Consider the following 22,629-nt stretch of genomic DNA (forward strand, 5'->3'; position numbering starts at 1 on the left):
GGTGGTATCACATTAAATGAACACCCAGTGTACATAAATTAGACAATTTTCTCCAATATCACAAAATCAAAGTACTCTATAAACCACTCATCAAATTTCTGCTGATAAAATACTTAAAATCCAACAGCATCATTTAGCCTTCCCAGTTGAAGCTAGACAGCATGGACTACCTCAGTTAAAAAAATAATATAAAAAGTCCATAAGTTATAGATAACCTAAAAGTGGATTAGTAGCGCTGGTTGGTCTGTTATGGTTATGAAGCAAGTGCATTATGCTTGTTAACTGCATATGTTCTTCAGTTGATTTATCTGTTTTATAGGTTAAGGTGAGTTTCCAGGAGAATGTCCTAACCCAACATCCTCCACAGGACAGTTAACCATAAAGTTAATTTGGAGAAGACTAGCTATTAGGTCTTGGAAAGTCTTCCGGATCTTTAGCAAATTAATGCAGCCATAGTTGTTAAGGTTGGAGGAGTAATTCATAGCTGATGCTGATTCTAAAAATAGTCTCTAAGACCTATAGCGACTTCTATGTAACACCAATGTCTTCTTCCATTTAATCCTGTGTGAAACAATATGCAGAGCATGGTCTGACAGTGCAAACTTGCTATCCAAATGATCACATATGCAATTTTTATGTTCCTCAAAGCAGATGTTGACTGATCTACCACTCTATTGAAAGTAGGCTAAAATGCAGGCACAAGGAATTACCTTCATCTGTTATTCTTAGGAAAACGGAAAGGTAACTAGTTGAATGAGTGGTTTGAAAGTGGCATGGAGGTTATATTTGCAGAGAACTTTAACTGTCTTATCTGATGTATCCAGCATATAAGGAATGGCAATGGTTTTACTATGATCACATGTGTGTGTGTGTGCGTTAGTTACAGGAGGGATGAGGATGCATACAGTATTTTATCTATTTTGTAGGGGTGGTAGCCATTGACTAAAAAGTGTTGTGCAAGTACCTGAGCTGATTTTTAAGGCCTGCATCAAGGATGCCATACTGTTGGAATGGGTAGTGGCATGACTGCATTGCAAAAAATTAAACTTCATAGGATTCTGACATTATGGTCAGCTTTGAGATTACTTCATTGTTTACTAATGTACTTTTGACAGAAATCCCTGACATATTTGAATTATTCAGATTAACCATTTATTCTGGAAAGTAACAAATGTCTCCTCTTTCTAGATACACCAGTAACATGACAAACTAACGACTAATGACCCTTTTCCATTTATAGAAAACTCAAACATAGAGGAAGGTATTTATATACACAATCACACCATCACCAATCCCAATTGTATGGCACCCTCAAAATACATACAGAACCATGACTATCTATTCAAATGACACAGCTCTTGAAAATGAGCTCAGGAACCCTCACAACACTTTTTTTAGGCAATGGCTATAAACCCCCCTACAAAATAGATAAAATACTGTATGCACCCCCTCTCCTTCCTATGACCAACACATATCTGTGCCACTTTCAAATCATTCAACCCCCTACAAAATAGATAAAATACTGTATGTACCCCCCCCCCCTCCTTCCTATGACCAACACATATCTGTGCCACTTTCAAATCATTCATTTAACTGGCTACCTTCATCCATTCTTCTACAGATCAACTTCATCCCCTTGCACATTTGAGTATATAAAGTTCTTTGAGCCTGTAGTTTAGCCCACTTTGGACAGCCTAGTAGAGCAGTTAATCAGCCTTGAAGAAAACATAAAAATTACATCTGCAATCATCTGGGTGGCAAGTTAGGACTGGAAGACCATGATATGGATACTCCTTCACACAGGATTAAATGGAAAAAAAAGGCATCAGTGTTACATAGAAGGACCATGAAGTCTGAGAGACTATTTTTGAATCAGCATTGATTATGAAGCATTCCCCCCCCCCCCAACCTCAACAAATATGGCTGCATTAGTTTGCCAAAGATTCTGAGAGAGAGTAATTCTGAAACCAAATAGCTTGACTTCTCCAAATTAACTTTATGGTTATCCAGCCCACAAAGGGTTTTCAAAATCATATAACCATACAATCACATTTCCAAACCATATAAGTTTTGTCTTGCATTATACTGTTGCAATACTACAAGTTTTGATATATCCCCTCCCTCACTCAAAATAAAATCTAGATCATCACCTAGTTAATAATTTACATGGACTACCTCAGTTAAAAAAAAACATAAGTCCATAAGTTATAGATAACCTAAAAGTGGATTAGTAGAGCTGGTTGGTCTATTATGATTATGAATCAAGTGCGTTATGCCTGTGCAATTAGAGCTTACTATAAGCAGTTGGATAGAAATGCTTTTTTTTTCCCAACATTCTATGAACTATCAAAAAAGTCAAAAAAAAAAATTAAAAAAAAAAAACCACTAGATATCCTGACCAAACTTACCGTTACTAGGTCCTATACAAAGATCCCATGGTGAGCTACACGGAAAAATAAATTCCCAATTTCTTTTTTCTTCACCCCTCTCTTTAGTTGCACCTCCTATTAGAGTACTTACACTCTTCTCTTTCAAATCAATCTAAAAAAGAATAAATTTACTCAGTGCATATTTCTAATGAATTATAGAGTTTCTGGTGAATCATCAGTTACTTGCTATAGGTATATGAATTCTTTAAACAAAAGAATGATAGATAAAAGTTAGTCAATTCACTTTTGGTTAATGGTTTAGGAGAATTCCAGTTGATGAGGAGCAGTTTCCTTAAGGACTGACTCTAGTGCAGGGGTCGGCAACCAGCGGCTCCGGAACCGCATGCAGCTCTTTGGATGAATAATTGCGGCTCTTTTTGTTATTAAACAATCTATTTTTGAATAATGCAAAATGAATGTTATTTATTAAATTAGAAACTAAAAACCCTAAATATAGCATATGCAATAAATTAAGGACATTTTACATTAAGTCAAGGATATTTTACAATTGAAAATAGTACATGTGATGTTGAAAAATTTAATACTTTCATGTTTGAACTCTTTGACATCAAAAGCGATAATCCTTCTTTACATTCGTCTTGGAATATCATGGATAATGCAAGAATTTACAAACCCACTGGTTTGTCAAATATTTGTTTTAATTATTCATGCCAATTAAAATTACTTAGTTATGTTTTATGTTGTTTTAATTTATTAAACCAAATAAGTCACACTAGGCTAGAACATGTAGCGCTTGCCTGTCTGACACACCCATTGTCTTCGCATATAGTGCAGGTGTGGTCTGTAAATCTGCTCACTTTGTTAAAATAAGTAAAGGTTTTGTAGTGGACGTTGCAGTGCTTTCATTTACTGGTGATTGTGTTAGGTAACGTGAATATTGTAACATTAAATTAAATATTAACAAAATAAAAATATTTTTATAGTATTTAAAATGTCAGCAAAGAAGAGAAAGATTATTATTATTATTATTATATCACACCTCCAGGGAGTCCAAAGACTCGTCGAGGGAGGGCATCTACACTACAACTCTTCGTCTCACTACTCCACCAACCTTCATCATCTAACACCAAGGCCATCTACCGCCGACTACCACCACTAGTACTTTCACAGACAATCACAACACCCATGCACAAGAAGGATTTGAACCCAGCCTTTTGGCTGGAGAGTGGATACGCTAACCACTCAGCCAACCAGGACAGAACGAGATAGAACAAGAAAATCGGGAGTTTAAAAGTGAATGGACCGAAACCTATGCATTTGTAGCAAATACAGCAGGATTTCCAATGTGTTTAATATGCCACGAAAAGCTTTCAAACAATAAAAAATCAAATATACTACGACATTTTTCAAATAAACACAATACATTTGACAAAGCATATCCACATTGAGATGAAAGAAAAAAGGCAGTAGAAGAGCTGCAACGCAAAGTAAACCTAACTAAATGTTAATTTTCCAAATGGATAAAAGCATCAAGAAATACGACTATTGCTAGTTTTGTGGTTGCTCAAGAAGTTGTTAAAAGAAGAAAACTTTTTATGGATGGCGAATATGTGAAAGAATGTTTTATTAAAATGTTCCGAATTTCTCTTCTGCGATTTTAAAAAAAAAGCGGACATTATCTGCTAAGATTGTAAGGGATAGAACTATACAAATGGCAGAAGATATAACAAATCAGCAGGCTACAGATCTAAATTCAACACCAGGATTCTCCATTGCCTGTAACAAATCGTTATTTGATGACATTAGTACAGATCGATGTAGATGACATTGCACAGATTGTACTTATTTGTAGATACGTAAACTCTCAAGGACCTCAAGAAGAATTACTCGATATACTGCTATTTAAGAAAATTGCGGAGAAGACATTGAATCTGCTGTTACCACTTGCTTGAAAAGTAAGGGTATTAATATTAACAAAATAATATCTATTACGACCAATAGGGTGCCGAGCATGCAAGCATGAAAGGTACAAAAAAAGGTTTTGTTTCTTTATTTAAAAAACAAATTTTGCATGATTCTCCATTGCCTGTGACGAATCATGCGATGTGGATGACATTGCACAGATTGTACTTATTTGTAGATATGTAAACTCTCAAGGACCTCAAGAAGAATTACTCAATATACTGCCACTTACAGGAGAAACTCGTGGAGAAGACATTGAATCTGCTGTTACCACTTGCTTGAAAAGTAAGGGTATTAATATTAACAAAATATCTATTACGACCAATGGGGCGCCGAGCATGAAAGGTACAAAAAAGAGGTTTTGTTTCTTTATTTAAAAAACAAATTTTGCATGACGTGTTTTCCTTTCACAGCATAATCCATCAAGAGATACTTTATGCACAAATTTTTCCAAAAGAGATAACAGTAGTGATGCATTTCGTTGTAGAAATTGTTAACAAAATAATGGCAAGACCGATACATGATCGGCAATTTTGCAAACTTCTTAAAGAAATCAATTGCGAATATTCCGATCTTCTTTTGCATAACAGAATAAGATGGCTTTCCAGAGGGTGCAGTGCTGATGCGATTTGCCACCTGCCTTGGAGAGGTTAAGTTGTTTCTAAGACAAAATGACCTTGAATACGCACAGTTAGAAGATACTCATTGGTTACAAAAATTCTACTTTATGGTGGATATGACTTCCCATTTAAACGCACTAAATAAGAAACTACAGGGAAAGGGAAATACAGCAGTTTTGCTTTTAGAAGAAATGATTTCGCTTGAACAAAAATTATATTTGTTTGCGACAGATTTAGAGAAAGGCTAAACAACGTGAGTCTTTCGTCATGTTTGAAAATGAAAATTACGCCGTATTCACCACATATTGAGAAACTATTCCAAGAAGTTCAACAGCAAAAGTCGCACTAAGAAGATATTTTAAATTAAAAAATTAAAGAAATAGGTATGTTATTGGACTTTATAGATATGTTTTTGTAAGGAGGAGGAAATCTTAGTTTTATTATTTATAAAAATATCATATAATTTCATGTGACATGCCACTCGTGTTTTACAAGTATGATAATGTGTTTTAAAACCGAATAAGAAACTCAAAGATTGGAATCAGAGAGTTTCATGCCAAATATAGTAAACTATAAAGTATCGGCAAAAACTAGCGTGAGCTAATGCAAGTGACCCTAGTACGTAGTACAATATCGGACAACTCGTTGCAAAGGTGGGGAAAGTTCAGATCGCTATTCTTAGGTATTTTCCATAATGTAAAAACACATTTCCTAGGAAATGTATGCTGTTATTACATTATGGAGGGAGGTCACTACCCAGACCGGTTTCAGCCTTTTTAGAGGCTTCATCAGTGAGTAGCTAGACCATAATACCAAAGTGTATAGCAAAAAGAACTTATATACTCTGCTATACGAGTTTCCGAAGACGGTGCAACCATTAAGTTACTTAAATATAAAGAGCTAATAAGCTTCATTTCGGCGATATAAACAATATTTTAAATTAAGGGGATATAAAATCCACATTGTTTTAAAACCGAATAAGAAACTCAAAGATTGGAATCAGAGAGTTTCATGCCGAATATAGTAAACTATAAAGTATCGGCGAAAACTGTGTAATTAGCAGACAACAACTTTTGGCAGTAAATTTTGAATATAATGTACATGGAAATAGTGTAATACTGTATGCCATTAAAAAATAACTTTGTAAAATGTTTTCAATCGGTAACTAAATTATTTCATCCTGGTGAGTGATTTTTTAAAATAGTTAGCTAAAAAAAATGTATAGATAGAAAATTTTTAAAATTTGCAACATTTTAAAGATGTAAATAGGTGCACTAATCTAATATTAGAGGCATATTAATTGTATTTGGGTATAGAAAAAAAATGATGCACTAAATGAGAGACATTAATTGAGGGATTGCTGTATGAGGAAGGCCATACCAAACAGCAGCGGATGGAATGCGAGAAAGATTCTGAAACATTGATTCAATATTTAGGATGGAGTGTGTACAGATGTTGACCAGTGACTAATCTAGTTCTTACATGATTAAAGCAGAGGAATGATAGTGGCCAGTTCAGAGGAGCAATGCCCATGAAAGTTCCTATAAAAAAAATAAAAAAAATTTTTTAAAGGCATAACGCAGAAAGAGAACACTATGAAAAGACTGATGGGAGTTTATGTGAGAGAGAGAGAGAGAGATCACCAATCAGGCTTGCCATCACAATCAAATATTCTTTAGGAGGTTTTGGGGGTGACCACCCAAACTGTTAAGGTTTTGGATTTGAGATTTATAAAATGTTAGGAGTTGAGTAGGAGAAAAGCAATGTTTTGAACAAAAAAATAATGAGTTTTTGAAGGCTGATTAGACTATTGATATAATATGATGATGCCAGGATAAACTGGAAGTGAAAGTTAGCCCAAGTAGGGGAGAATTGATCTTGAAAGAATATTAGAACATTATAAAAAGTAAGGGAGTGAGATAGGATCTTTCTTATGGGTAATAAGAAAGTTTTAATAATTTTTGTGTTTGTTTTAATAGCACAGAATTCAATCAGTTGTCTTCACTCTACTTGAGAATGATAAGATCAGTGCAAGCACTGATATTGGTTATGGAAGATCTTGAAGCTTTAAGGTTTCTCAAATGAAGTGGAATGGAGATTACTGTCATCAACAAAACTATGAACAGGATTTGAAGTCATTGATGTCAAGGAGGAAGAGCACGTTCAAGAGTATAGAACCGTGGGATATTCCAGCATACATAAAGAAGTCTCATTCAGCATGACATGCAAAGAACAACCAGAGGAGGTTGGCAATCCAATTACAAAGAGCAGGAGAGAGACAATAAGTTTTCTTCAGGCTGCTCAGATGAAGAGTGTTCTCACTTCAGATTTTGCTACTGATGTGGGTGTTCCACAGGGCTCTGTTATTTCACCCACCCTCTTTCTCATATACATAAACAATGATTTTACTGACCTCAAATCCTAGTTTTGCTGATGACAGCATTCTCCATTTCTCCTAAATAACAAAACTGGCAGTGCTCTTGCAAAAATAATATCAACATTTAAAACTTCACCCTGGACATAAAAAACCCTGGATGTTATACCAGCACCACAGCAAGTTTTGGGTCCTGACCACATACCACGGGGTGAGAGACTTACTGTAACACCGTTGACCCTTGCAGGAGCTCACCAGCAGACTGATCCTGGTTGAACCATCCAGGATGGCCCATCTTGCCAAAAAAGACCAAAGTAGTCAAGAGTACCAGGACCCCCCCCCCCTTTGCATATGTCCAAGTGTCGCACCACACCAAACATGGCAGTCCATTATAAAAGGGGGGGGGCAGTAACATCACTGGGAGGTCCCCTCCACCACAAACAGGTGACCCACAGGAAGGGGATTGTAGGAAAGTGTCAAATATACATGAAATAGTTGAGTCATAAGCAATTAATATGGGTAAGTTATACATTTTGGAAGTTTTTTCACTTGGTTATACTATAAATTATATATATGGTTTAATCTTTTATCCAAGTGTAAGCAAACAAAGTTTGCAGCTGAAGTATTTTCAGGACTGGGGAAACTCTTGGCAAAGGTGGGCTGACTTCACATCACTTGCCTTAGTATCAAATATGCAAAGCACATCTCCTAGCAGACATGTATAATGCTATGCATTATGAGAAGGGGTCACTACCCAGACTGGTTTTGACCTTTATTGAGGTCTCTTCAAGTGGGAGCCAGACCCAAGGTTGAAGCAATGCAGATGTCATATTTCCATATACAAGTTGCCAAAAGGTGTCACACTTTATTATTAAATTACTCGGGATTAGAGAAAAATGTTGGAAATTTTTTCACTTGGTTATACTATAAATTATATATTTAGTTTAATCCTTTATCCAAGTGTAAGCAAATGCATAGCATTATACATGTCTGCAAGGAGATGTGCTTTGCATTATGGGATACTAAGGCAAGTGATGTGAAGTCAGTCCACCTTTGCCACGAGTTGCCCCAGTCCTGAAGATACATCAGGCACAAACTTTGTTTGCTTACACTTGGATAAAGGATTAAACCAAATATATAATTTAAGTTATATATTCCACAGGAAGTCAGGGATGAACTAGATGAAAAGACAGAAGTGAATTAGGTAGAGAGATAAAAAGTATTGCAAGAGCATGACACAAAAACAGCAGCAGGACTGCATGGAATGTCAGCACAACAACCAAAGGAATCTAGTAGCAATGCCCTACCCTGGTTTTTAACTTGAGTTTCAACAGCAGCATAATTCCTAATCAGTGGAGGGAGGGTATGATATTACATTGTACAAGGAAAGAGCTAGAACTGATGCAGTCAATTACAGATCAATCTCAATCTGCAATTCTGTGGGGGGGGGGGGTCATTAAGGTAAAGCAGAGGTTTGTCAGAAAACATATCCAGAGATGGGTACACAACATTTTGATCCATTATAAAGGACAGCATGGCTTTGTTTAAGGTAGGATTCCCAGACATCTAATCAAATTTACAAGAGTTAGAGTGGAACTGGATAAAGGGAATAATTATACCATCATAATTCTGGAATTTCCCACAGTACTTCCCAAGATGATCCCTATCTTTAAAAAAAGTAGTAGAGATGACTCTAAAAATTACAGCGGTATAAGTATACTAAATTCTGTTACAAAATATATACCAGAATTTTAAATAACAAACTAATCTTTAGAGGTACCTGTGGCATTGTTAATTTAATAATAAAACACGTAAAAACCACAGTAATAACTTTTAATTAATAAAGGTACAAATATCTCGTACTGAAATTAACAGCACATCTTCAGTGTCATACAAACAGTTAAAAGAATGGAATACAAAGTAAAGAACAGTCGGTGGATCACCAATTAACATTGTTGCCACGTGCTAGGAGATTAATTACTAAATATTATTAAATAATCCTTTAAAGATAATTAATTTTTATTGATGGTTGCATAAAATAAAAGTCTCCCAGATTTTTGAGAGAGTGAGACAGCCATTTCGATTTAGATTCGGCCAATGTAAAATAGCTTCACAAAACTTCTTTAAAGAGGCATTCATATTTGAACCTGCATCTATGGAGGAGAAGAGCTTTATCCCACTGGATATTATGAGTAGTGTCAATGCTGTGTTGTGCTAGACCAGACTTATGAGATTTAATGTATTCAATATAATATTGATGTTCCTTAATTCTGTTTTCCACAGAACGGCCTGTTTGTCCAAAATAAGATACATTGCATTCACATGGTATTTGGTAAATACCTGCCAAAGATAGAGGTGACAGTTTATCTTTTGTAGAAAGCATTAAATAAGAAATTTTGTTGATAGTAATATACATGGGAATCAGATGATACTTTTTCAAAATTCTGTCTATCAGTTCAGAGATGCCTGGAATGTAAAGGATTAAAACTCTGCAGTCTGTTGAAGAAACCTGAGATATTGGATCATAGGACTCAATTATCTGCTGGATTTGATTCGGGTTGTAACCATTTGATTCTATTGGAAAGCTTTTTTATAGTGGAAAGTTCTTGTTGTAAGATTACTGGAGAGGAGCACACTTTATGTGCTCTATTAATTAAGGATTTGATAATGCCAACTTTTTGCAATGTGTGATGAGCAGAATTTTGATGAATGTATCTGCCAGCGAATGTAGGTTTTCGATAGACACTTGTAGACAAAGTACCAGAAGATGTACGTGTAAGGAGGATATCCAAGAATGGTAAACTACCAGAATTTTTTTTTTCCGTGGTGAATTGAATACATGGATGAAGGCTATTTATCTGTTGTAGAAACGTGAGAGTTTTTCTTCAGCCTGTGGCTAAATAGCAAAAACATCCTCGACATAACGAAACCAAAGTGGAAGATGAATGGATGAAAATATATCGTCTTCGAAGTGTTTCAAAAAATACTTTGCCAAAGGCGGAGACAGAGGCCTACCCATGGCAGTACCTTCAACTTGTTTGTAGATCTTGTTTTTCCAAATGAAATAACCTGAGTGTATAAAAAATTCGAAAATCTTTGCAATACCTGGAGGGTAATCCTCATATAGTAATTTGACAGTGTTCACTACTGGGATATTGGTAAAAAGAGAAACAATATAAAACCCGACTAATAACTCAAACTCTTTGATTTGAATATTTTTGATTTTTTCAAGAAAATGTGTCGAATTTTTTATGTACGATCTGGAGTGCCCAGTAAGAGCAGTTAAGGAACGTGACAAGACTTTTGCAATACAATAAGTAGGAGGATCAATACAATTCATGATAGGTCTTACTGGATAGCCTTCTTTATGTGTATTTGGGAGGCCATATAAGCGAGGAGTTCTTCCAAAATAAGTACGTAGTTTATCCACAATGGATAACTTCATCAAGCAACTTATTTAATTGTTTAATTTGTGAATTTGTAGGATTATGAGTGATTTCTTGGTAAGTGGAGGTATTTTCTAAAAGGCTGGTTACTTTTCTCTCATAGTCAGGCATATCCATGATCACAATAGCTTTTCCCTTATCTGCTTTTGGAATAGATAAATCTTTATTTTTTCTTAAAGAAGTTAGCCCATTGATTTCAGCATTAGATAAGTTACATAGAGGTAACATGCTTTTAAAAAGAGAAGTCGCAACTTCAAATCGTAGTTTGTTAGCACTTCGCTAAAAAGTCCTGACAGATTACGTTCTATATTATGCAAAAAATCAAGATAAGGAATGCGTTAGGTATAACTGCAAAATCCAGGTCTTTAGTTAAAGCATTATTTTCAGCGTCAGATAATGGGCGTCCAGAAATATTAACAATCCATTTATTCGTAGAAGTGTCAGAGGTAACGTTTTTCTTTTGTTTATGATACAAAGAATTATATTTTTGCATAAGTTTGTAAATATATCTTTCATAGGAACGGGATAGAGATTGTTTTGACAATCGAAGAACAATATCAAGTAATTCGTCATCAAGAACAGCTGAAATTTTTTCTTCACAATCCAAAATAGACTTAATATTAGAAGCTAATTCTTTTTTTTTTTAGTTGCCCGAAGCTGGTTCCGTATTAAGGAAAAACTTGCACAAATGTAAATAGCGTTGGCTCCACGAGACCGAATTGTTTCTTTAAATCTAGCAAATGTAGGAATAACTTTCTTATCACGACATTTTTTTTAGAAAGGCAATCCTTGCCCGAAGCTTACCTTATACAACAGATCTTCTTCTTCTTCTTCTTCTTCTACGCGTTATTCCCGCTTCCTATGCAGGGTCCGCGTGTTACTTTAGATGCGACTTCTTGTTAGTACTACTCCCAACCGACCCGTCGCCTGATCTGCCGCTGGGGGGGATATATTTTTGACTGTAGAGGCGTATGTTTAAGGGGCCGGTTTGCCTGTTTGCGGGATGAAAAACGCCAGATAAACTGGCGGAAAAAACCCTACTGACCGCGCCCAAGACTGGCTAACTTGGCTATGCCTGAGGAAGATCCTCAAATTCCTCACGTCTACAATGGGAATCGAACCTGGGACACTCCTTCTCCAGGCATATGGTTGCGAAGCGCAAAGTCACTAGGCTAACCTACGCGGTTTTACCTTATACAACAGATAACTTTCCTAATTTTCCTGTTTGTTTAGTAAATTCTTCCCGTGAAGGATGATGATTCTAATCTTTAGAGGTACCTGTGGCATAGTATATTTAATAATAAAACACGTAAAAACCACAGTAATAACTTTTAATTAATAAGTGTACAAATATTTCGTACTGAAATTAACAGTACATCTTCAGTTTCATACAAACAGTTAAAAGAATGGAATACAAAGTAAAGAACAGTTGGTGGATCACCAATTAATATTGTTGCCGCATGCTAGGAGATTAATTACTAAATATCATTAAATAATCCTTTAAAAATAATTAATTTTTATTGATGGTTGCATAAAATAAGTCTCCCAGATTTTTGAGAGAGCGAGACAGTCATTTTGATTTAGATTCGTCCAATGTAAAATAGCTTAGCAACTTTCTTTAAAGAGGTAGCCCTCTGTCTCTGTCAAACTATTTTTTGAAACAGTTCGAAGACAATATGTTTTCATCCATTCATCTTCAACCCTCTCTTTGGTTTCGTTATGTCGAGGATGTTTTTGCTATTTAGCCACAGGCTGAAGAAAAACTCTCACGTTTCTACAACAGATAAATAGCCTTCATCCATGTATTCAATTCACCACGGAAAAAAAAATTCTGGTAGTTTACCATTCTTGGATATCCTCCTTACACGTACATCTTCTGGTACTTTGTCTACAAGTGTCTATTGAAAACCTACATTCACTGGCAAATACATTCTTCAAAAGTCTGCTCATCACACATCGCAAAAAAGTTGGCATTATCAAATCCTTAATTAATAGAGCACATAAAGTGTGCGCCTCTCCAGTAATCTTACAACAAGAACTTTCCACTATAAAAAAGCCAATAGAATCAAATGGTTACAACCCGAATCAAATACAGCAGATAATTGAGTCCTATGATCCAATACCTCAGGTTTCTTCAACAGACTGCAGAGTTTTAATCCTTTACATTCCAGGCATCTCTGAACTGATAGGCAGAATTGTGAAGAAGTATCATCTGATTCCCACGTATATTCCTCTCAACAAAATTTCTTATTTATTGCTTTCTACAAAAGATAAACTGTCATCTCCATCTTTGGCAGGTGTTTACCAAATACCATGTGAAGGCAATGTATCTTATTTTGGACAAACAGGCCGTTCTGTGGAAAACAGAATTAAGGAACATCAATATTATATTGAATACATTAAATCTCATAAGTCTGGTCTAGCACAACAGCATTGACACTACTCATAATATCCAGTGGGATAAAGCTCTTCTCCTCAACTGATGCAGGTTCAAATATGAACGCCTCTTTAAAGAAAGTTGTGAAGCTATTTTACATTGGCCGAATCTAAATCGAAATGACTCTCTCACCCTCTCAAAAATCTGGGAGACTTTTATTTTATGCAACCATCAATAAAAATCAATTTTCTTTAAAGGAATATTTAATAATATTTAGTAATTAATCTCCTAACATGCGGCAACAATGTTAATTGGTGATCCACCGACTGTTCTTTACTTTGTATTCCATTCTTTTAGCTGTTTGTATGACACTGAAGATGTACTGTTAATTTCAGTATGAAATATTTGTACCTTTATTAATTAAAAGTTATTACTGTGGTTTTTATGTGTTTTATTATTAAATAACAAACTAATAAAATATTCTGAAAACTTTATTTTAGAAGTACAGAATGGATTTAGAAAAGGACGATCATGTATAGACTCAGCCTTTTGGCTAAAATTAATAACAGAGAAAAGAAGAGAATATGATTTAGAAACACATATTACATTTATTGATTTTTATAAAAGCATTTGGCAAAGTTAAAAGAAGCATTTTATTTGACATATTAAAAGAAAGATAAATACCAAATAATTTTCATCTTGCCAGGAACACTCAGTAGTGAAATACCTCTGTAATTCTCACATTCAGTTTTATTTCCCTTTTTATATATGGGTACTATTAGAGCTCTGATTAAATCATGAACTATCTTATACGAGAGACATAAACCAAGGAGTCTGACAGGGATGTCCCCCTTTCAGCAACTCTTTTTAACATTTATCTTAAGTGCAATAATAATAAAATGGAATAAAATTTTCCATCAAGGTATTAAACTTTCTCCTACTGTGAACTTAAACACTCTACTTTTTGCTAATGACCAAATAATAATTACAAATTCTGAAGATAACTTACAGAAAGATACTTTAAATTTAAATGAGATAGCCAAAGATTATGGAATGATAATATCAATAGGAAAATCAAAAACGATGGCCTTTAAAGGACAAGATCCAGTAAGAACTAAAATAGTAATAGATAAGATTTTAGAACAGGTGAATTAATTTAACTACCTAGGATGTATGACTGAAAATGAAAATGATATAAACCTAAAAATTGTAAAATATTTAAAAATAACAGATGTAATTACTCTATACTTAAACTAGTCTAGCACAAAAACAAACCAGACTAAAAGTATTCGATACATTAGCCCTACCAGTCCTATTGTACGAAGTGAAATCTGGACAATAAAACAAAAAGACAAACAAAAATTAATAACAGCTGAAATGAAGTTTGTGAGAAAAACTGCAAAGTATACTTTATTCAATCACAAAAGAAATTATGGAAGAATTAAATCAGGAATCAGTAACAGAAAAAATTAAAAAATATAAACATAAATGGATGGAACATGTTCAAAGAATGAAAACAGAAGATTACCAAAACAAGCCTTAAATTACAAACCATTAAGAAAAAGAAAATCAGGACATCCTCTGAAGAGATTCAACGATGATCTAAGGCCAGAACAGTCCATTCTAGGTCTAAATCATTGACAAGCATGATGATGATGCCTTCTTAAGATCTATATGTGAGGTTATTATACAAACTCAAGAGGATGATTTGCAAAATAGGCATGTAACATGGTTAGGAGAGCAGCTAACTGATAGGTATCAGAGTGTGATGTATGGAAGAATGGAGTCTAAGTAAAGGAGAATGACAAGTGGACTACCATAAGATTCTACACTTGGCTAAATGCTGTAACCTGTATATTAATGATATTAGAAATGGTCTGGAGGAGACCATCCAATTATATTCTGATTATCAAAGATGTGATAAGAGATTTGCTATAGAATCCTTGTAGGATGACTTAACGGACTAATTCTATGGGCAATTTTGATGTCAGTTTAATGTTGTTAAGTAAGGTTATGTGTTTTGGACTGAAGATACCTTGGAATGATGGTGGACAATGAGCTAAAGTTTAATGACACTATTAAGGTGGTAAGTCATCAGAGCAAGCAATTACAATATTTAAGACAAAACTAACTTATAGGAACAGGAAGTTATTCTTCTACTTTATAAGACTAGGATTAGATGACATCTGGACTACTATGCTCAGAGAGATGTCTAGGTTCCAAGGAGATGAAGAAGCAACAAATATTTAGCACCATGTAATCAAGATATCTGTCTGTGGAATTTTGCATGTAACATTAGAATGAAGAAATGTCATCATTAGAGTTTGAATAATAGAGGAAGAGAGAAGATACAAGAGAAAGAAATAAGATGGTAAAGGAATAACACAGTATAGATATATACAGAATGTTTTTGGAAAGCCTTTCTCAGACAGTGCAGAAGTTGATCAAATTCAAAGGTGGACATACCCGATATTAGGGTTCGCCTGCAGGTATCAACTATAAATTCCTAAAGTGTCCAGACAATTAATGGTAGATAGTGTATATGTACCTGCCTTTTGATGACTGCAGTTTTGATGTTGGATAAGTTGTTTTTTTTTTAAAAGCAAAAATTGTTTTGCTAAAAAATGAAAAAAATAATAAAAAGATTTAAATTTTATATAATGTTAAAATAAAACAAAATTTCCATAAATTCCTTACCTTCCTCACAGAATGATTTTTAGTGTCTGCAACATAAATAATTCCTGGTTCATGAAAAACAACTCCTTGTGGACAATGAAACCTTGCTTCTTGGAAGGAGCCATCAACAAATCCTGCATCATGATTTCCAATAATAGCCTAATTACAAAGAAATGTCATTCACATCAGTATTAAAATCTTCACTTTAAGATATTTTCAAATCTTAATCAGATAAAAGAACATGCTAATAATGATCATTCAAATTTTTTTAAAAAATTAACACCAATCATTTGTTTCTGTATTTAGAACCCTACAAAAATAAATATTGATGTCCAACATAATCAAAACCAACATGATAACGCAATATACATCATCAAATTCCTGTCATGTATCCTCAAGGGGCATATAGGATATGATAGTACTACATGAAAAATTTACATCATTACTAACTTCCTATCTACAATTTTCCTCCAAATCAGTCTGTTACTTGTCAAGACTCCAACATTATCAGATTTTATATTTCTATCATGTAAGGCACTTTTTACCGTATCAATCCACCTATATCTTGGTCATCCTCTGGGTCTTTTTCCTGCCAACCTGGCAGAGAACACTTGTTTTGCTAATCTTTCCTCACCCATTCTATTTAAGTGACCATACCACCTGAGATTATCTCTGCTAATGCAATTCTGGATGTTAGAAAAGAACTTGACAACGTCAAGTTCTTTTCTAACATCCTCATTTTTAATATGATATTGCCATTGATGCCATCTGTTCATGCCCCTAATCTTTCTCAGGACTCTCATATCTGTGGTCAAGTACTTTATTTCTGACCCAGCTCTCAGATCCATAAGTTAAAATTGGTTTGAGCACTGTCTTGTATACAGCTAATTTAGTGTTTTGACTAATTTCTCTCTTATTCCATATAAATGTATTTACTTGACTTCCTACCATACCAGCCTTGTTGATTACATTATCTATTTCCATATTTAATTTACCATCTTCACTAAAAATTGTGCCTAAGTAACTGAAATGTTTGTGCAGGTCTGCTTGTTCTACAGCAGGCCTGCACAACACACGGCCTGCAATGCTATTTATTTTGGCCTGTCTGCCTGATTGAAATTAATTAATTATAACGGAGAATATGAAATTAGACTATTTGAATTAAATTTTTACTAAGACTCTGCATGTTTACATTCATGCGATTAATGTCACAATCATGTTTCTTTCAACTCGACAATAAATAGCATTGGAGTTATTCCCACTGTCGTATTTAATAACAAATTATTACAATCGCTTTGAGGTTTTGTTAGCGCTAGTGTCACTACGGGGAAATTCAAAGTTACATCACTGTGATAACGACTTAATATCTACGAATGAGAACGAATCACATTACACAAATTTGGCCATGCCTTGACTGGCTTTGGCAGTGTAGTGGTTGGTTGTAGCTGGAGCAATACATTACATAACTGTTATCAATAAATTTAGTTTAATCCTTTATCCAAGTGTGAGCAAACAAAGTTTGCACCTGAAAGTATCTTCAGGACTGGGGTAAGGTGGTACAACACCAGGGCACTCCTCGCAAAGGTGGAGCAACACATATCTGCAAGGAGATGTGTTTTGCATTATGGGAGATACTGAGATAGGAGTATTGCTAGCTTGCTCCACCTTTGCAAGGAGTGGCCTGGTGTTGTACCACCTTACCCCCTGTCCTGAAGATACTTTCAGGTGCAAACTTTGTTTGCTCACACTTGGATAAAGGATTAAACTAAATTTATTATACGCTAACCAAGTGAAAAATAAACTTTCAATAACTTATCATAACCTGAATTATTGTGTTTCATCATTAGTTTTTTGTAATTAATATTGTCAATCTCAACACAATGAGGTTAAGTAAAAAGCGTAAAATAGATTTGGAACATTGAACATTTAACCCTGAGTGCACAAACAAATATTTTTTTTTATGTTAAGGACAAAATAGTGTACATTGTTTGCCAGGAATATATCGCTGTGCCGAAAGAGTACAATCTGAGAGGTAATTTTGAATCGAAACATCCTAACCTTGGCAAGTTGGATGCAAGTGAAAAGCAAATAAAAGCAGCAAAGTTATTGAAAGTCCTTAGCGGTGAGCAACAAGCCTTTAAAAACGTGACATCTGCAAATGAAGTTGCCACAAAGGTAAGCTTTAAAATATCACAAGAAATAGTTTGTGCTGGTAAATCATTTACTGAGGGAGAGTTGATAAAAAAGTGTCTGATGATTGCCGTTTCCGAATTGTGTCCTGATAAGAAAAATAATTTTGAAAATATCAGTTTGCCCCATATGACTGTTCAAGTGCAGGGTGGCTGATGTTGCTGAGGATCTTAAAGATAACTTGCAAAAATCAGCTAGTGAATTTGTCTATTATTCACTTGCTATGGATGAAAGTACTGACATGAAAGATACTGTACAGCGTTTAATATATGCAAGAGGCATTAATAAGAATTTTGAGGTGACAGAGGAGCTTGCTGGTTTGTGTTCAATGAAAGGAAGCACACCAGGAAAGATTGCAGAAAATGTAAAGATGTATTAACCGAAAAACTATCCTTAAATTTCAAGAATTTAGTAGCAGTTGCACTGATGGTGCCCCATCTATGTGTGGAAAAAATGTTGGTGCTGTAACATTTATTGAACAATATGCAAGTAAATCATTGACAAAATTTCACTGCCTAATTCATCAGCAGGTGCTAGTTCAAAGTTTTTTGCAGTTTGATCATGTGATTAAAGTAGTATTTGCTCTGGTCAACTATATTCGAGTTCGGGGTTTGAAAAAGAATGTTTCAGGCGTTTCTAGAAGAAAATGTTGCCGAGTACAGGGATCTACCATACCACACTGATGTATGTTAGTTGAGCTGTGGTAAAGTTTTGTCATGCTTTGTCGTGCTAAACAATGAACTCGTTGATTTCTGGAAATCTCAAGAAGATAAGGAAAAATTCCCAGAAATAATGGATGAAGAATGGAATCAAGATTTATTTTTCTTGTGTGACATTTTGGGTCACTTGAATGACCTTAATTTACAGCTTCAAGGAAAAAATAAGTTTGTTTTTCAGTTAATGTCTCTTATAATGGCATTCAAAATGAAATTAAGTTTGTTTGAAAATCAACTTGCTAAGGAGGGATATGTCACATTTCTTAACATGTCGACAGAATATTCCATCAGAATATCATTCAATGGTGGGTGGAAAATATAAGAAGCACATATCACTTCTAAGTGAGGAGTTTCAGAAAAGAATGCCATCGAGTAATGAAGACGAAGCCTACATAAAAGTGACTGAGGATCCATTTTCTGTCAAAGCAGGAAATCTGTCGAACTCCAGATGGAAGCTATTGATCCCCAGTGTTCTGAAAATTATCGGGTCAAGAATAGGGAGAGTACTTTACAAGAGTTTTATTCTATTCTGGATCAGGATAAATTTAAAAGTTTGTTGGATACTGCCTACCAGGTATTTTGCATGTTTGGGAGCACATATACTTGTGAACAAACATTTTCGGTCATGAACTTGAACAAAACCAAACAGCGTTCATCTTTAAGTGATAATAATTTTGAGGCCATATTAAGAACGACCACTTCAAACATGATACCAAACTTTGATAAAATAGTGGCAACAAAGAAATGCAATGTGTCACAATGTGATATTCAGTCACTGATATTTCACTGAGAATAAGTGTGATATTATCAGTGAAATTATTAGTAAATTTTGTGTTTATGTTTAAGTGGTTTTTATTGAGAAATTTTGTAGCTATATCTGTTTGTAAATAATTTTGATTATAATTTTAATTGTAACTCTCTAAAATCAAATATGCATATTAATTAGAATTTACTGTAGACCTACTAACAAATTACTTAAGTTTAGCTGCAGTGGACTAGTCTAAGATTCAAGGCCCGAAGTGATCTGGCCCTTGGTCAGGTGGTCCAAGTTGGGTTTGGCCCTCAAAGACAATCAAGTTGTGCAGGCCTGTTCTATAGGTTCTCCATTCACAATGCAGCTGATATTTTCAATGCTTCTGCCTATTTTCATTGTCTTTGTCTTTTTAATGCTGACCTTCATACCATATCTATTAACAATTATTCATTTTAGTCAGGGCATCTTGCAGACTTCTAGCAGATTTATTTGGAAGTATAACATCATCCACACAAAGCAAAGAGCTGAGATTAACATCACCAGCCTTGACATCAGATCCACCACTTTCCTTCACAATGTGATCCATATAGATAATGAATAACAGAGGGGATAATATACATCCTTGTCTCACACCAGATTTAACATTAAACCATCTTCCTGTACTTCTTCAATTCTAACTGCTCACTTACAAACTCAAATAAAGACTAAGTATTGCTTGACATAATGCCCCATTGACACCATATAACTGTAGCGTATTGAATAGATTCTCTCTCTTGGCACCTTGTCATATGCCTTTTCCAGATCTACAAAACTTAAATACAGATCTTTCTTATATTCCCATGTTTTCTCAACTATTTGTCGTAAAGTGAAGATCTGATCCTAACAGCCTCTATTTGGCCTGAATCCAGCTTGTTCTTCACCAAGCTTTTCTTCCACAATTCTTCTCAATTATTTCTCAAGAATACTTGCATAAATCTTACCAGGAACACTCAGTAGAGAAATACTTCTGTAATTCTCAACATTCAGTTTTATTTCCCTTTTTATATATGGATACTATGAGAGCTCTACTCCGATCATCTGGAATTCGTCTCTCTGTCCAGGCCTTCTGAACAATGCAGTGCAGTCATGGTAAGACTTTTATACTGCCATACTTGAACATTTCTGGTCAAATATCATCCACTCCTGCTGCCTTTCCACATTTCAGGCCTTTGATGGCTTTTTCTACTTCAAGTATGGATATGTATTCCTGACTGCATGCTTGCTGAATGTTTTTTTTTTTACCACTGTGTATCACTACTTGTTTCATTTATCAATTTTTCAAAGTAATTACTCCATACTTCAAAGATACCTTTTTTCTCCCTTTTTCATGTCACCTTTATCATCTCTAACTCCTTTTACAGCACTCTTTCCTCCATTTCTGAGCTTCTTCAACAACCTTGCAAATGATGTACAATATGCAATATACTTCTATTTCTTTAATTTTATACATCCTTACAAGAGCAGTTGTAAATCCTATATATGCTTGTTCAACATAGGGATAACAGAAAAAGGTTATTACTAGTTTTAGCAGCATAGTATACTAGGAAATATTTTTGTTTTAATCCACATTATAACCCGGTAATGGAAAGAGAGGTGTGCACATGACATTATATGTGCAACTTTTTTTTTTTTAATGAAAACAGAATTCACTCCTAGAAGAACATCAGATCAGAAAGCAATATAATGTTTCCTAGGATTTAGAAAGCATTATAGCCACAAGAGCATGTACACGCACGCACACACAGTCTTCCATAAAGGATAATTTAAGGGACTAAATTATAGGTCTGCTAATGGAATAAAGGAGACCATAAAGTCTATAAGAAATGTAGAGAATTTTAATAGTGCTCCATACCTAATCCTCATTTATGCATGGTGAACTCTGTAATTACATATTCAGTTAATTGTTGAACGAAAAAGAATGAGCTGACAATTTGGAACTTACTCGACCAAATTATATTCTATACTTTCTAAAACTGCACAAAAATTATGATGGCATAACGTAATCAGATATTGTTTATGACCAGAGCATTGCTCATTTAAGTTCCCCTCACTTCGTTAAAATCACTGGAACAGCCTCACGAAATTTAAAGAACTAGCAGAGATATTACGGTACTACAAAAAGGTATAACTAGTATATCAAAACAAACAAGACTTTTTATAATAAGCATAAGACAATTTATTCAATCAATAAAGGATAAGAGAAAAGAGGGACTAGCTATAATATCCTTAACAGTATCACTATTAAGTATATTATAGCTATACAGTATCCTTATAGTATCACTAAACTTGAAAATAAACTTCTTGATAAGTCAATTTCAAGTGATGTGGGCAAATTTCAAAACAGAAAATTGGACAGTGAGATTTATTTGTACATATAGTATCAGTGATAGTTCCAGTATGTTTCACTCAGAAAAAAAAAGTCTGTTTTTAAATTATTTTTGTGTGAATCCCATCCATAAAAGGAGATCAAACATGTATTGGTATCATGGGGGGACTATAGAAATAATCTAGAAATTCTCTTATACAGACTAAGCATGGAATTTTTTCAAGCCACTTCAAGTTTCCAATAAGCAAGATGATGGTGATCACTCACAGGTGCTTTAATTCATCTACTACCATGTTGGAGGCTTAAACAGTGGAGTAGTAAATTAATCAATATGTATAGAAATGTTTTAGGAATTTCTGTGCTTAGTGTCCAAGATTGCACATAGAATTACTTGGTTGTTGAGAAACACACTGACATCCAGAGATAAAGAGGTTATTATTCCCCTTTATAAAAGCATTGATACTTCCACATTTGGATTACTGTGCTCAGGTCTGGTCATCTGGATTCCTTGGAGATGAGGAGGCTGTGGAGAGGGTTCAGAGAAGAGTGACCAAGTTGGTGAGTGATGTAAAAAATGCTCCCTACATTGATAGATTGAGAGCTTGTGGATTGCAGAGATTGGTTGATAGGTGAAGAAGAGGAGATATGATAGAAACATTTAAATTACTGAAAGGTTTTTATAGGATTGATGCAGGGGAAATATTTCAGCTGTGTGATAGTGATGGAAAAACAAGAGGTCATCCCTGGAAATTAAAGAAG

At 34.6% G+C, this 22,629-nt stretch overlaps 1 protein-coding gene across 8 annotated transcripts in view; it reads right to left on the bottom strand.

The window, feature by feature from the left end:
• The window catches only part of LOC150095188 (NHL repeat-containing protein 2), a 239,799-nt gene that overhangs the window by 116,383 nt on the left and 100,787 nt on the right, over nt 1-22,629 (bottom strand). For all 8 annotated transcript variants that reach the window (XM_090410046.1, XM_090410044.1, XM_090410041.1 and 5 more), the window contains exons 4-5: nt 15,867-16,004; nt 2,409-2,541 (exon numbers count right to left, since the gene is read on the bottom strand). In XM_090410046.1, the coding sequence (XP_090266172.1) occupies nt 2,409-2,541; nt 15,867-16,004 (271 nt within the window). The remainder of the gene's footprint in view (nt 1-2,408; nt 2,542-15,866; nt 16,005-22,629) is intronic.

The sequence above is a fragment of the Typopeltis vanoorti genome, chromosome 20 (assembly GCF_054136105.1).
Source record: "Typopeltis vanoorti isolate ZY-2024b chromosome 20, IOZ_Tvanoo_1.0, whole genome shotgun sequence".
In the NCBI taxonomy this organism is placed as follows: Eukaryota; Metazoa; Arthropoda; class Arachnida; order Uropygi; family Thelyphonidae; genus Typopeltis; species Typopeltis vanoorti.